Raw genomic sequence first — 16,587 nt, forward strand, 5'->3', positions numbered from 1 at the left:
TGGGGTCATCAGGTGGGAACCTCCTTTCACCAGTGTTTCGTCTAGTTGGTCCCATGACACCTCCAGGAGGCTAAACAGTGATCACTGGCGTCCCAGAGTCACTTCCCTAATGCCAGCCATCACTGCTCCTCACACCACCATTTTCTTTATCTTGCCTATGCTACCACAAACAACACCATCATCAACTCTGACAAAACACACCAGCAGATTCAGCAAACAAACTCCCCTAAACAGTTGGAGAAAGTGAAAGATGATGTTGAAGCAAAGGTGGGACTCACCTGGTGGAAACAGGAAGTAGAACAACATTGATTTCAGCTTTAAAGAATTTTTCTGTTCATTTTTCATCTTATTATTTTATTTAGCAGCTATGAAGACAGATAAAGTTAAAATCTGTTCTTTTGTTGTGATTAATTTTCCTCAGTTTTGTCTCTATATGGATGAAATGTGCCACAGTGCAGTAGTTTATTAGTATTCAGGATGTTACTGATATGAAGATGCAAAGACAGTTTTTATTGAAGAGGACCTGAACTTCCTGTAAATCTCTGGGGTCACTCATCAAAGCAGAATGTAGTTCACTAAATGTGAAACCTTTTCAGAATAAAAGTCCATTGTTGACAGCGTGTGCAACACCCTAATTATAATTTGAAGAGTTTACCATTGTAATATGTCAAAGATGTTTGTCACCAGTGTGAACTAATGACACGTCCGGAACTTAATCTCTGTAAATAACTTAAAGTGTAAAGAGTTTCAATCATAAAATGTGAAAATAAAGCACCAAGAGTAAATGTGATTAATCAGTGGATGGTAAAATGTTTTCTCATGGCTCTGATCTGGTATCTCTGATGTTTATATACTTTAATGATTATGAAGCCTGGCTCACCAGGGTCGACAAGTCAGCCCTGTTTGCCCCGACTGGGTCGGCCTGTCTTGTCACTTTCCGATACCGAGTCACTGTAGTGGTCCAGAAGAAGTAGCTGGTCAGAAGTCATATTACAACCTTTTGTATTGTAAACACCATAATGGCTGAGGCTAAACAGCTGTTAGTGCTAACTTTAGCTATGTAGCAATACCATAACTTACAAGTAGCTTCTTTAACAGTACATAATTATATAATGTTTCAGGTGTTTTCTGTAATAATAAGTAATCATATCGTATTTTATGTTTCAGGTGTTTAATTTTATAATGTGTAATCATATGTATTTTATGTTTCAGGTGTAAGCAATGCTGCCACTAAACAGCAGTTCAAAGTTTTATTGGTCAATGAACAATAAGCAAAACATTTTTTTTCCTGATCATTATGAAACATATCACATTTGGTGCGAAATACCACAATATTCAATAAGGCTGAAGCCTAAAGTAAATCTTACCAAATATGTAGTGTCACTTTAAAAAACGACGCCCAGTCATTTCCTGAAGCAGCTTGGCGCTGTACTTCTTAGTAAGCATAAATCCATTAGGCGGAAAGAGTAAATTTGTTGGGGACTATTTACTTTTTCACGTCCCCTAATGTGACACAATCTAGACCCATAGTTGATAAGATTTTATCTTTTAGTTCTTTTATTACAGAAAGTGTTTAACCCCATGATCAAAAATAGTCATCCTGTCATTGTTTTACTTATGGATGGAATTATAGTGAAAAATAAAATATTCCCTTTTTTGCTGCGGATCCTCAGCAACCCCCCCAAGGACCCCTGGGGGTCCCCGAACCCCACTTTGAGAACCACTGCTCTTGTGAGTATTTCCATGCGTGGGATGGTGTATGTGGGATTGAATCAAAACAAACCACAGTGTGTGTGTGTTCATGGTAATGAAGCAACATGTCACTGAATCTTCAGTCTGATCACCAACATCCTGCAGCAGGATCAGTTCATGGTCTGGGTTCGACCTCAGAGGGTGAAGCTGATTGGCTGAGGCTGGCGCTCCAATGCAGCAAAGTGACTCAGCAGGTTTGATGTATTGTACCCAGGAGGGATGTTTCATCCCTCTCTCGCTCTCTCTCTCTCCTCCTATTACATTGGCCAATGAGCAGCGTTAGAAAGCGCCCCTCCCACTGACTCATCCTCCCCAGCCTGAGAGGATGTGTTTCAGAGCCAGTGCCACTGGGAGAGGCTGATGATGCAGGATTCATCACAAACAGATCTTTAAATTTGATGATGGTCATATTTAAATACACACAGACTGATTCCCTGGACACCTTTCTCTTTGTAAGATAGAAAACTTAAACTGCTCCAACATGTTGAGACCTCCCATGAAACAAATACAGCTCTTTAATGCCTGTGACCCGCCAAAATAAAATTTTTACAAGCAACACAGCAGGTTAGTGCAGGCAGAAAACTAAATTATATTGATCATCTTGACTGAAACTTCAGACCTCTATCTGTGTTTCCCTCTTCTCTCGTCCTTCCCTGAACACCCCCCCCCCCTCTGTGCTGCATTGGCACAAATCTGATCCTGTAAACTCGGTCAGACGGAGCCACGCCCGTCCGTCCCCATCTGCTCAGCATCATGCAGGAAACACATGAGGTGCAGATCTGTGCAGGTTCAGGGACATGTTCAGAGGAAGGATTTGAGACTACAGTGTGGCAGGTTAGAGTGATTATGTCCATACTGTCCCAGTATCTTCTAATCAATAAAATGACCATTACCTGACAATCTGGAGCCACAAACTACTTTTGAGACTCTTGCTGTGTTGGCGTTGGTCTGTTGTCTAACCCTAACTTAACTAAACTCTAAACTTTCTAACTAAACTAACTTAACTAAACCTTCTAACGTAACTAAACTCTCTAACTTAACTAAACTCTAAACCTTCTAACGTAACTAAACTCTAAACCCTCTAACTTAACTAAACTCTAAACCTTCTAACTTAACTGAACTCTCTAACTTAACTAAACTCTAAACCCTCTAACTTAACTAAACTCTAAACCTTCTAACTTAACTAAACTCTCTAACTTAACTAAACTCTAAACCCTCTAACTTAACTAAACTCTCTAACTTAACTAAACTCTAAACCCACTAATTTAACTAAACTCTTTAACTTAACTAAACTCTAAACCCTTGACGTAACAAAACTCTCTAACTTAACTAAACTTTCTAACTTACCGAAACTCTAAACATTCTAACCTAACTAAACACTCTAACTTAACTAAACTAACTTAACAAAACTTTCTAACTTAACAAAACTTTCTAACTTGACTAAACTCTCTAACTTAACTAAACTAACTTGAACTAAACTTTCTAACTTAACTCAACTCTAAACCTTCTAGTGTAACTAAACTCTCTAACTTAACTAAACTAACTTAACTAAAGTTTCAAACTTAACTAAAGTCTCTAACTTAAGTAAACCCTAAACCTTCTAACGTAACTAAACTCTCTCACTTAACTAAACTCTAAACCTTCTAACTTAACTGAACTCTCTAACTTAACTAAACTATAAACCCTCTAACTTAACTAAACTCTCTAACTTAACTAAACTCTCTAACTTAACTAAACTCTAAACTTTATAACTTAACTAAACTCTAAACTTTATAACTTAACTAAACTTTAACTAAACTTTATAACTAAACTTTGTAACTTAACCTTAACTAAACTTTATAACTTAACTAAACTTGCACTTGACATTAATCTGTACATGATAAACATGTAAAAGATGCTTCTAAAAATGTCACTGAAAAACCCAAAGAGTATTTAAGTTGGAAATATAACAAATCTAAAATTATTTGACCCACAACTGAGTATCGCTGTTTCTAGTGCATGAAATGATACTGAACTTGCACCGCTGCCAAATGTTGTTACAGTAATAATCAAACTACTACCACTACTACAAATACTACTAATTATAGTCATAAAAATAATAAAACCACTATTGGTGATAGTAATCAGAGCATTAGTCATTAGGATTTTTCTGTGACCTGATTGATTTGAACACTGTCGAAGGAGTGATGAGTTGAACCTGGAGTTTCCTCAATAACCTCAAATCCTGCTTCGTGGTACAGGCCTCAGGTTAGGAGTTCAGCGTCAGTTACCATGGCAATTTCTTCCGTTTGTTTTTATCGTTTTGTAAAGATAACTAATCTGGTTTTAGATGTGTATTATTATTTTAATAAATAAACAAATATTAAATATAAAAGATCATGGAAGTACACAGAGACTTTTACAGTAAGAGATGAACGTGAATCAGGGTGACTGTTTTCTTTTATGTTACCGAGTTAATGTCATTGATCAATCAACACAGCTTAAATATCAATATGACAATATCAGTTTTTTTTTATTGGCTCTCTTTCATGACATACGCTTCAGTGATGATTGGATCTTTAAAAAAGTCTTGTCCTGCGACGGTGTTGTCAGAGTCTGTTTCCCCATCGACACGTGTCTTCTCCTGTGATTAGGGTTAGGATAAGGTCCCATTCAGGTGAAGGTGAGGCGAAACAGACTTCGACACAACACCTGCAGCATCGCGCGTTTACACAGGTTATCATATTTCATGAACCCGACAAATGATCAGACACAAGTCAAACCATAACAGCTGAATATGAAACACCAGAGTTCCAGTGATGTGACTCTAATGTCTTTTTTTTTCTATTTTGAAAACATTTACAAGATCAAATTTGAACTTGCGTAAAATATAAAACCTCCAGAAAACAAAACTCCTGTCAGCTGTTTGCTTTAGGCTGCAGTCTGCATGAAGGGAGTGCTTTAAGTAGTTAGAAAGCAACACAACTTCTTCAATGTTAAAATAAGTTAATGATGTGACATCCAAATAGCTACACTTTGATTTCCAAGTAGGGATCCCAAAACGATAACATAAAACTTATAAAAAACATTTTTTCCTGTTATTCTTGAAAATATACATCCAGTGTATCTCATCTCATCTTTATATAATGGACACTACAAATTATTATAGGCTGTTTGTTAAATGACCATCAATCTAAGTATATCTGGAGCTCAGAAGGTATTTCTGCCTTTTCATTCAGACCTCTGGCTCGTCGAAATGTCTCTTACTGGACAATGAGTTTCAACTAATCGTAGCGGGGAAAGCACAGATGTTACTAATAACATGTTCATGGGTTGTCATCCACATTCTGCAGGGTCATTCACGTCAATAACATTGCTTTAAGTGTTTTCAGTATTGCTTAGTTGGCACAGCAAGATGTTTCCACCCCAGTGACCTGTATGTGCATGTTCAACTCCACGCCACCAGGGGGCAGCAATGAAAGTATGTACTGCAGGGAATAATTACTGATGTTGGATAAAATCTTTGTCTCAAATTCTTGCAATATGTTTTAAGATGGTAAAAAAGAAGAAGGAGAGATGTTTAAGAAATATGTGCTTTTGTGAAAGTTCAATAAGGACGATCTTTGTCCATCACGTTTCCTTTTGTTGGGACTTCCTGCTTTTCCATTTCCTCCTAGTTCATCACTTTCTTTTTCCCACTTCACTTCTGGCGTATTATCTTCTTGCCCACTTTCCTGGAGTCAACCAGTCCCACGTCTGTGCGACCCACCACCTCCCCATCCCCGCCTCATCCTGCAGGTCGATCCAGATGTTTCAGCTGAAAAAGTTCCATCTTTACTCAATCGTAACCAGCATCCAGCCTACACTGGATTCTACTCATCTCCTGTCTTTATTGGTCTAATGCTTATTAACCAGATGCATCACAGCGAGGTCTAATCGGCAAAATCTTTCCATGTTGTTAACCTCAAAAAACATTCTTATATACTTTCTAGTGATCTCTCCTAAAAGTTTGACATAGTAAGCTCACAGACACATCTCTGCTCAGCCTTTAAAAGATTGAACTGCTGGTTTTCAACCTTTTTAGCGTCTTACATAATAAACAGTAGGCTCTGTGTTCAGGTGTGTTCATGGTTTTTTGATTTTTTTTTTTATGGAAGTAGCAGCTGAAATAACAGATTTACAAATTCTTAGCTTAACTAGCAGTGTAGCCTGACAGACCAACTGATCCCATTTCCCTTCATTTCCATTAATTCATCATTTAAATAACTAGCCATTAAACTTACGTTTGTGTTGTTTTTTGTTTCTTCTTTTGAAGGCGCTAAACTACGGTTTCATTTTACCTTCAGTACTCATTCTAAGCTAGGCTAACACAGAGCTAACTATAGCAGACCTAGACTGCCTCACTAGGAAGCCTAGCTTAGCACAAAGACAGACAGCAGAGGGAAGCTGCTACTTCCATCAAAAAATAAAACAAAACAGAAAATCTGAACTCCCCGAACACACATTGTTTTTTTGTAAGAAGCAAAAAAGGCTGGAAACTACTGGTTTAATCTTTTTAATGCTGAACAGAGACGCTGCATGTGAGCTAACGACGTCAAACTTGCACATTATCTCATATTCACACTGACGTGTTGATATGTTGAGTTTGGAAACCGCTGCAGACACTGTGGAGTGACGTTGGGCCATGTGGAGGTTTGAGTATCACATTCAGATATTGTGAAAGGTGCTGACTTCATAAACCCAATAATATGCTTATAATGTACAGTCCCTGCTGTCAGAAGCTCAGTTTCATTTCACCTCCAATAAAGAAAAGGCAGAAGGAAGGAGATTCATAAATAATTGAGATGGCTCTGATAAGAAAAAAGAGAGAAAAAAGGCTCAGCTCAGATGATGATTATTTAAAGACTTGTGTGATGAATGAATCTGAACTGAAAGCCCGACCCCAGATTTCTAAATGTACCGTGTATCCATGTCAGATATTCTCTGAAACAGAGAAGGAAAACATAAGAAATTAAATTTTTACGAGGCATAAAATACAATTCAGATCACATATCTTCAAAATATAGGGCTCAGATAACAAACAATAAGGCCAGTCAGCAGGAGACGTTTCAAGAACAATAAAGGGGCGATGACTTTCACCTCAAAGCAAAGGAAAAAAAAAGAAACAAAGCACCATACGAATCCAGTCTCATCCTTTAACCAGATGGAAAATCGGTTCCATACAGTCGTAAGTTGTGACATCTGGACACTAACATGGGGCATCATTTTGCAAATGAAAAGCAAATTTAAACGCTTTGAAGATCAGCTGATCTAAGCAACCAGCAGAGACACATCTGGTCACATAGCAACCCAGATAATAAATCAGACCCGTACCCGAGCCACACGCTTGTTTTCTTTTGGCTCAGTATCCACCCGGTTCCACGGCCCGGATCTGGCCCACACACACACACACACACAGCATGACATGTCAGATGCTACTTCCACATCTGGACCAAAATCTTTCAGCTGTCAGCCAATACCAGAGGATAACAGCCGGAATCTGCCCAGATGTGGAGGTATATGTGGGCCAGAATTGGTCCGAGGGCCTGGGTGTATGTTTTTACTTTGTTATCTGGGAAATAAGTCAAATGATAGTTGGACATTCATTTGCTTTTTTGCCATGAGGTAGATGAGGACAGATGCTCTTGCGTTGACCAGACTCAGCGTAAAGACTTCATCCACACTTCAAACAAGCAAAACAGAATAACATGTATATAACAACAAAATGCCGTTACTGTTTTAAAACCTGAAATTACTGTAGCTCAGCAATATTCTTGGCCGAGCTATTTGAAATGGTAAACTTGTAAGCATACTTGTTTACACTAAGCTCGGCTAATGACCTCTTGGTTTGAGGTCACAGACGCGTGTGCAGTACCGATCTTCTCACCTGACTCTCAGCAAGAAAGCGAATAAGCATAGACTACCTCACAACATGTTGAACTGTTCCTTTAATGCGTCTGCAGCCCACATGTGACAACTGGAAACAAGAAAAGCATTAATCAGTGGAGGAAAATACACAAACAGGAGACCGACGGCTCTGATCACAAACTGTTATGATGTGCTAAATGTCCAAAAGTAAAGAGAGAACCGACATTACACTGATATGTGATGGTCGAACCTCTAATTCCAGAACCGCTACACCATATACTTATGGCATTATGGGATACTTAGTTGACAAGTGTGCGTGTCCATCTGCAATTTGGAAAGTGCAGAAAATACTTGTTTGAAGATAAATAAAAGGTAAAAAAAAAAAAAAAAAGAATGTTTCTACACTGTTATGTTATAATTATTAGGCTATAGATCTAACAAGCATTAAACAGGCAACATTTCAAAGTAAAAGCCCAACGCAAAGCAACTAGTTAAACTTCTGTTTCGTTGAGATTCCTCCTGTGCATTTTTGAGCGAGTGTGTACAAAACAGCAACATCTTTGGTGTCTTCCATCCGTTTTCCTGTGCACCGTCGTTTCCTTTAGCTCCATTGGAGAAGTGCTCACATGTGAGGAGGGTATACAGTGTATAAAAATGTTTTTCTACAAATCTTTTACATTCGCAGTCATTCCTTTATATACGAGCATCAGCATGAAAAACGTGTCGAGATGAGAGGCTGCAGTTTCAACGATGCGTATCACCAAAGCTGCAGCCTTATAATCTCCTGTGTGTGTGTGTGTGTGTGTTAGTGTGTGTGTGTGTGTGTGTGTGTGTGTGTGTGTGTTCTCAGATAAAACTCTGATAGCTGTAGTTCACCGACCACACGGTCTTTACAAAACAACTTAAAGAACCATCAGATGATGGAGTGTTCAGGTCCGTTTCGAACACACACACACCCTGCTAGGTTTTAACCAGCGGCTGTTCTGAAATGTCCTCTGGTGTTTTCTCCCCTTCGCGAGACTTTTTCCTCTTCTTGTGGCCTGAGGAGACAAAACATGTCAACATGTTCATTGTCGTTTTTCAGTCTGGCTTTTATTCTCTTGCTAACTTTGCACTCAACACTCAACCAGTGTAGACTGGGAATCGTGGACTGGTTTGATTAGCCGGCACATTGCGCTGGAAATACATCATTATGCAGTTAACTACAACATATTATTTGACATGTTCCCATCTCTTTTTAAAATACTTTTTATCAATTTTACAGTTTCAGTTTGATTGATTTGATAAAATATCTCTAAACAGTGAATCTGTATAAATGTATGTAAATGTATAAAATAGTTTTTTTTGGTTTTTGTTTGTTGGTTGAAGAACCCCTTACTTCATTGTGTCCCCGCCTATAGTGAAACCCAACATACACCCATATGTAACTGTGTTTTTCTTACCATATGAAACAAACAGAAATCAGTGGCAAGCAGGAAATACATTCACCTCTACATTTACTTTGGCACAGGTGCTAAGCTTTGCATGTTGCTCTGCGGTAATGTATACATCCATAGAGTAAAGAAAAACACTAGAAATGTCCTTTAAGAAGCAACACGAGAATACAAAGTAGGCAAGTCCAAAACACAAATGTAAGTTTAAATGGTTCTGGAGGGGAAGCTGTGATTGTGAGAGTGTGTATTGTGAGTCTGCAGCTCAGTTTGCATGTGAATCAGAGCCAAGCAGGGAACGAGAGAAAGAGAGAGAGAGTATAGAAAAGGTTGGTGAATAAGTGGGTTGTGTGTGTGTGTGTGTGTGTGTGTGTGTGTGTGTGTGTGTGTGTGTGTGGGACTGACTGAGTTTGAGCAGGAGTTTCTTGCCCAGTGTGTCCTCTGAGCCGCTCAGCGACAGGCTGCTGATGAAAGGAGACGTGTCCGTTTCTATGGGAACAGAGGCCATGTCTGAGAGAGGGACAGAGAGAGAGAGAGAGAGAGAGAGGGAGAGAGAGACCTAGTCATGACCCCGTCAATGATGAACAGCTTTAGCCTCTGCTGGGGGACAGATTAAAGTCCTGTATGACTCCAAGTCTCTGTCCACAAGATGAAACTAAACAACAACTTTTAGGAACTTGTGGAAAGTTCAATGTGAAAATGAAATTGCTTTATTCTGAAAATTATGCCGTTGAAAACTTCCTATGCTCATGCTAACCACCCGGTTCATCTGTTCTTTCAAAATAAAGTGTTACCACGTGTCACCCACAGAATTTCGGACTATTATCGCCACATGTCGTGGATTAGCTGTGACAGTCTGTGTGACCAGACAGATGTCATGCTGCCAGACGTCGTACCAGTGTGTGTGTCAGTCTCAGATCTGTCCTCTCTGATGTACGGGATCTCGTCCATCCTGAGAAACACTGAGTCGCTGGGACTCTTCTGGCCGTCAGATTTACTCCCTGAAACACACACACACACACACACACACACACACACACAAACGTGAGTCCTGTTTATTCAGGGTTTGTCCACATTTTTTAAATAATGTCTCCCACCCATGGATTATGAGGGATGAAGCGTCCCTAGACATTAAGACTGACTGCACCAAGCTTAAAAAGTGAACTATCGGACAAAAAAGGGCAAATACAGTAAAAATAACGAAGAAAAAATTAAACGCTTATACACAGCATTAACCTGAGTTTGAACTGTACACCTACGTGGCATCATTACAGCAACGGCTCTTGACCTATGTGACTCCACGAACAGTAGGTCCATCGACTGAATACATTAGAGTCATAATTAGAATCAGAATATGCTGACATGGTGGTTCTCAGGTGTGTTTGCATGTGACTTTTTTTAAATGTCCTGTTTTCCATTCTCCGCACCTGTTCAGCTCTTTCCTAAAGTAACACGTTAGTCCATGCTAGAATCAATAAGTCTGCGCACATACAGTTAGTCTCCATTTTGCAGACCACTTTGTCCAAAGTAATTCAACTCTAGTGGAACGTTAATATTTAAACACATTGTAATCTCATTGTGTTTGCTCTTCCAGTGGTGCATTTAAAGACACATCACCGACAGCTGTGATGCATCAGCACGATCACGAGCATCAGCATAAAGTTACTGCAATAAAAAACTGGAATTCTTTTTGAAATACTCGTGGGGAAACTTTGCATTTGTAGTTAAGTGGTCACAATAAAATTTAATCTGCACTTGAAATATGCTACGTGAGCTGCTCTCTCACCACACAACCAATCAGCTTATTGGTATTATTTAAAACATTTTGATTTCAAACAAACATTTTGATTTGGGAGCGAAACATTTTAAATTAAAAAATAATGAGATAATAATCCTTTACAATTTTCATCCATGCTGTTTCTATACAATATATAATACATGTATGTTCTTCCAGAAAACTAGCTCTTATCCGTAAATAATAGAAGTAATCTGACACTAATAACTCACAGTTTCTCATCAGAACTAACGAAGTCACAAAGATGTAGCCTCTGTCTTGTCTTTATGTTTTCTCATTATCTCTGTCGGTCTCTCTTCTGAAAACGTTTCTCCAGTTTGAGCTGCTTGGGGTTATTGAACTCTATTCATCCTGAATATTGCACCCTAATGGATTCAGAAAAAAATAACTAGTTTGAAGGAGCAGCTTTGTTTGTCTGCCTCTAACGGCTCGAATCATCTCTCACTGACCTCGGTGTGACCTGCTCCATGATTGTCATTTCCTGTTCAGCTCTCTCTCTCTTTTTTTTTTATTGGATTCACCAGCCGCCGCCTGTCTCCGGGCGCGAGGATACTTACGGACGATGCGGTTCTTCTCGTTCAGCAGGGAGGTGCTGTGTGGGACGCTGGACTGCTGTCCGTGGGTTCTCGCTGAGCTGGGCCGCCCGGGCTCCCTGGGCGGAGGCATGAGGGTGGCGGTGGTGTGTGGCGGGGGCATCAGCGTGGCGGCATGCTCCGTTGTCGGGGGCTCCGGGGTCGGGGTGTTGCCCTCTGTGGGACGAGCGTCTGCATCGGGGGTCTGAGGAGAGCTGTCCATCCTGGTGGCCGTTACAGCGTTCTGGTAGTGGCTGCGGGTTATCTGGCACACAGCAGCATTGTGGGTATTATTATTAACACACAGCTTTCCTCAGGCCAAAATACCAACTTTAAGATATTTTATTCAGTAACGGCCAAATATCAGTGAAGCTTTCCTCCTCTTTCCAGGAGATAATAATGTTTTCATTGACTTCTCTTTTTAGTTTCAAGTTTATATTTAAAGCATTTCCACCCTTTACTGAGCTCCTGATGAAATCCACAAATAAACCGAGCAAAGAAAAGCCCCAAACTGCCGAGGTGTTACCTTGATGATCTGAAGGTGTGTGAGCTGTCTGACAGAGTAATCTGGCAGGTAGACGTTCCCCGCTCCGTTCAGCTGGCCCATGCTCCCTCCGTACAGCATGGACTCAGAGCGGTCCAGGCCACTGCTGCGAGAGGGGGATCTGTGGACTGCAGGGGAGGCAGAGAGCGGAAGTACTTTATGAAACATCCATGTTCACCAGGACAGACCAGAGCTGGCGTTGACAGTGAAATACACAGCATTAAAATCAAAACTATAACAAAAGAACCACAACGCCAACACAAGGGGATGACCAACTGAAACTGAAACAGACCGTTGCCATGATTAAAATCATGTATTTCTCTACGTTTGAAAATTGCTGGAAACATTTGGAATTATATAAGTGCACAACTCATAAAAAATATGTAACAGGTCTAGTCGTTTTCAGACATTTTAATGTGGAAAAATTATATATTATAGCTTTAAGTCATGAGTGGGCTCAGGCATGCTGCTTCATTTTTCCCTCCATAACATGTGATTGGCTCAGCTGTCATAGCTGAAAGCTTTCATTCATTTGAGGCTCTTCACTTGATGAATGCTGCATTCAGGTGTTTGGCAGTTAAATGACTTGGAAGTGTTCACACATTTGAATAAGTTCAGAGCAATTTAAATGCCACGACTGAAGAATGTGAGTGCTGCTGATGAGTGTTTTCACTCTATACACCCCCCCCCAAAAAAAAACAACTGCCACACACATGGCTTTCAGTACTGTAGATTCTTTGTCTTTTGTTTTTCTGATTTATCATTTTTATTGAAATTATTTAAATACATCTCTTATGTATCTGTGTGTAAAATTAACTTGAAATTTATAAATGGTGATGTTGACATGATTTGGAGTTTGTGTTTGGGTGTTACTTTGTATATCCACTATAAGCTTTACAAATAAGGGCATTTTTGTGACATCATGTTCATTTGGGGGCAAAATTGAGATCACCCTTTCACCTGTAAACGACATTTTAAACAATAATGTTGCTGCAAACAAGTATTTTCTATGTAAAGATATGCTGTGTACTCTTTAACTGACAAACTATAAACATTAAATGTACTATAGGTACCCGGATGGTGCACTATTGAAAAGTTGAGTGTGGAACGCTGCACACTTCACCCCCTATGCTTCACCTTCAGCGGTCGCCATCTTGTGACGTAGCGGAAGGGGAGGGACCACCAACGTATTTCCAAACTGGCGACAGAGGAAAGCCGACACTTCTTTGGCGCCAAATGGCAGAGTAATTACAGTATGTCGCACGTCACAGGGGGCACACACAAGAAAGTATAACGTTCATTTTCAAGTGTAGTAATGGCGTCCTGAGCAGAGAATGAAGTCACCCTCTTCACCTGAATGTGTCTCTGTTTGTTTCCCCTCACCTTCACGTATATAAACAGAGCGTCTTCCCATGTATGGCCGAGTGAAGCGTGTAGCGTCCAGGTGAAAACTGCCACCTTGAACTTCCTCCAATGAAGAAAGTGCGTTTTACGGCTAAAAAGGCATCCGGCCAGAGTACAGACTGGCGGTCATGGGGACTACCAGCACAAATCTTGGTCGGCCGGTGGGTCGTCAGAACATCCATAGAGTTTGTTTACCGGCTACATCCGGCTTCTTCAGCGGAATTCGCGTGGCCCGGTCCCGGTGGATAAGTCCAAGGCTGAATCTCTGTCCCACTCCGACTGTGGAGCCAATACTGGTCCGGCTTTACCAAGGTGGAGAGCGGATGAAAGGCTCCAGCTTGACTCAGAAGTGGCTTTTTCTTCTTCTCCATGTGTAAGTAACTTGATTGCTACATACTGTTGACCTGCTACAGTAGCCAACATTAGCTACGCTAGCTAACCTGCCGTTACCCCTATTATGATGTTGTTCGGCTAATGATGCTATCGCTAGCTAGCTAACTGTCAGAATTGCATATCACAGCAATGCTAGCAGGGGCTAATGGTTGTGCCTGGATTGTTTTTGTTGACTCTTGTGTACACAAAGTAACTGAAGTCAGCAGTACGTCTTGCTATGTGTTTAATGGTCGTTTTCACTGGGTTTCGTTACACCTTGCTGGCTGAGGACGGGAAGAGAGGAGAGTTGTGGCCGAAGGAAAGCCGGAGGTGTGGCCGACGAAGCATTTGTTTTGGTCCGAGGTGCTGGTGGTCTAATGCGACCTCTAGTGGCTGTTACAGAACCTTAAAATCAGCAATCGGCCATAAGCACGGTATGGTGTATAGGTGTGTGTTTTCACCTGTTGGCATGATGGCAGGTACCCCAAAGTAGGAGAACGCTCCATTCTCAAACTTCAGCGCTTCCTTACCAAACTCCACCTCAACTCGACCCTAAAGAAACAAACCAGAGGAACAGAGAAACCCTATGTGAGCTGACCGGCCTCCATTTAGGACAAGATAACAGGTATTGTCATCATGTCCATTGATAATTGTTGCTCAGGAAAAAGTTAAAAGCAGATACCTGCAGCACCAGGATGAAGTAGTCCACCGGTTTGTTGCGTTGGAACAAGAAGTGCTGCGGCGCTCGCTTGTTCTTCTCATCAAACTTGAGATCCTGAACCACGCTGGGGTGTTTGATCAGTCTCAACAGGATCTTCTCTGAGATGTGAGCCGGTTTGAAGGGCTCCACCTCTGATGGAGGGAGGAGAGGAGAAGGAGATGGAGAGACAAAATATTCTTATACTGTATCTCAATCAGGAGGATTTTCCCTCCCAGTTGTCCCATTTGCTGAGTATATTCATATTAACAATGCTCATGATCAGGATGCAACCTCGTCCCTTTTGTTGAATATTTTTTCTTTATTCAAGGAAGTTTGATAATAATTAATGTTGTGTTAATAATCAAGTCAGTTTGCACTGTTTCTATTTAGCTCTATCTGGTTTTCTGGCTTTCTTGGGTGGACCTCCATTGTACATCCATTGTCTGAACCCCAACTATAAACTATAGCTATGAGCTATAAACCTAAATATAACCCTGTCCTGAAAGTAGAGCATTTTGTGGAATGTCAAATGCAATGAAGCCCAAACGTTGGATTAAAAATTCATAATTTGAGGTAAGAATGTTTATTTTAAAAGCCAGATGAAGCTTAAAAAAAACCCAGACACATTGCAAAGGGTTGAAAATAATGTTGATCCCTAAAACTGCAAGAGATGTGAAGCATGAAATGTTTTTTTTTTTTTTTTCCAGGTCTTGTGGGATGTAAACTGAACCACCTCGAGGTTTCCAGGAGAGTTGTGAGGGATGGTTGGGATGGAGTTTTGACCCTGTAAATATAATCACATTAAACTCTGGGCTTAGGCCTTAGTTTAATTTCAACTATTGACCTCATGTAAAGGAACAGTGGAGAAAATATTCTCAATTTGTGTGATCTTCCTCCTCTCTCCTAAATGTAGAGCTACGAGAAGACGCGAGGTGATTGGCTGTTACCTGTGGAGAGGAAGCGGTGTGTTGCCAGGAGAAGCTGAGGGGAAATCTTCACCTTCATCTCGTTCTCTGACAGTTTGAAGATGGAGAAGTCCTGCTGCTTCCGCTCGTGGTGAGAGACGCGCCGCTTTGTGCGGTTATCAGCTGACAGGACAGACGCAAATAAAATTAGCGTTTTCAATCACTGTCCCAAACACTTTGACAGATGTATGTGTTGGATCATGCGTGTGCATACATACTGTAGAGGTCGGTCTCATCCAGGATCTCTGACTTGATGATTTCCTCGATGACGTCCTCCAGGGTGACGATGCCCATCACCTCGTAGAAAGGGTCTCCTTCACCCTCGTTGTTCACCCGCTGCACGATGGCAAGGTGCGACTTTCCTGGATGTAACAGAATCAGGATCACGTTTAGACCAGAACCAACCAAACCAACACTTTACAGAGCAACACACTTTAAATGCCAGTAAAACATCAGTAACTGTAAAAACTCTATAATGCAGAGGGAAGAAAAGTTATGAAAAATATATAAAGAGTGAATTGTAAATAATGAAAATAAAAAATAAAATTAAAAAACCTCGTAATGAGCACTCTGACAAGATAATCACATTTTTGGTGGTCTGAACATTATGTGAAGAGATTGTATACATTATTTGTCATGAAACTAGGCAGATAAGTTGTGTCACAAAGTACATTTCAGTCTCAGCCTTAATGCCACTGAGGAAATGTTTTTGCTCACTACTTATTCACTTTATCCTTCTGGGCTTTTCCAGCCAGTCCTGGACCCAAACCAGGGTCCAGGCTTGCGGTCACAAGCTTCTGCAGTTCAGGAAGCAGTTTCTTTCACTTTAAAAAGCTGCCAGGCCTACAGTTTATTTATTATTATTATTTATTAACTTCAACTTTTTAACTTCAGCTTTACTTTATGATCCCTGGGGGGAGGGATTTGTCTTGCAGCCAGAAGAAACACAAAACACACACACATACACACACACACACACACACACACACTTGAATACAAAGCATAATACAGATGCAGAAACCCACCACACATGCGCACATAGAGCAGTTGTTGTGTGTGTGTGTGTGTGTGTGTGTGTGTGTGTGTGTGTGTGTGTGTGTGTGTGTGTGTGTGTGTGTGTGTGTGTGTGTGTGTGTGTGTGTACAGTATGTGTGTGTGTGTGTACAG

The 16,587-nt window shown here is 40.6% G+C and overlaps 1 protein-coding gene across 1 annotated transcript in view; it reads right to left on the reverse strand.

Moving 5' to 3' along the window:
* Positions 1-7,700: 7,700 nt before the first annotated feature.
* LOC111665632 (metal transporter CNNM1-like) overlaps positions 7,701-16,587 on the reverse strand; it is a 21,102-nt gene continuing 12,215 nt past the window's right edge. Inside the window, exons 2-10 of the mRNA XM_023420708.2 lie at positions 15,639-15,782; positions 15,403-15,543; positions 14,438-14,607; positions 14,217-14,307; positions 11,962-12,107; positions 11,421-11,700; positions 9,965-10,069; positions 9,474-9,578; positions 7,701-8,678 (exon numbers count right to left, since the gene is read on the reverse strand). Coding sequence (XP_023276476.1) covers positions 8,599-8,678; positions 9,474-9,578; positions 9,965-10,069; positions 11,421-11,700; positions 11,962-12,107; positions 14,217-14,307; positions 14,438-14,607; positions 15,403-15,543; positions 15,639-15,782 — 1,262 coding nt within the window. The 3' untranslated portion in view covers positions 7,701-8,598. The remainder of the gene's footprint in view (positions 8,679-9,473; positions 9,579-9,964; positions 10,070-11,420; positions 11,701-11,961; positions 12,108-14,216; positions 14,308-14,437; positions 14,608-15,402; positions 15,544-15,638; positions 15,783-16,587) is intronic.

Source organism: Seriola lalandi, unplaced genomic scaffold, assembly GCF_002814215.2.
Source record: "Seriola lalandi dorsalis isolate HSWRI2012SDOR001 ecotype SW California unplaced genomic scaffold, Sedor1 jcf7180002054656, whole genome shotgun sequence".
Classification (NCBI taxonomy): domain Eukaryota; kingdom Metazoa; phylum Chordata; class Actinopteri; order Carangiformes; family Carangidae; genus Seriola; species Seriola lalandi.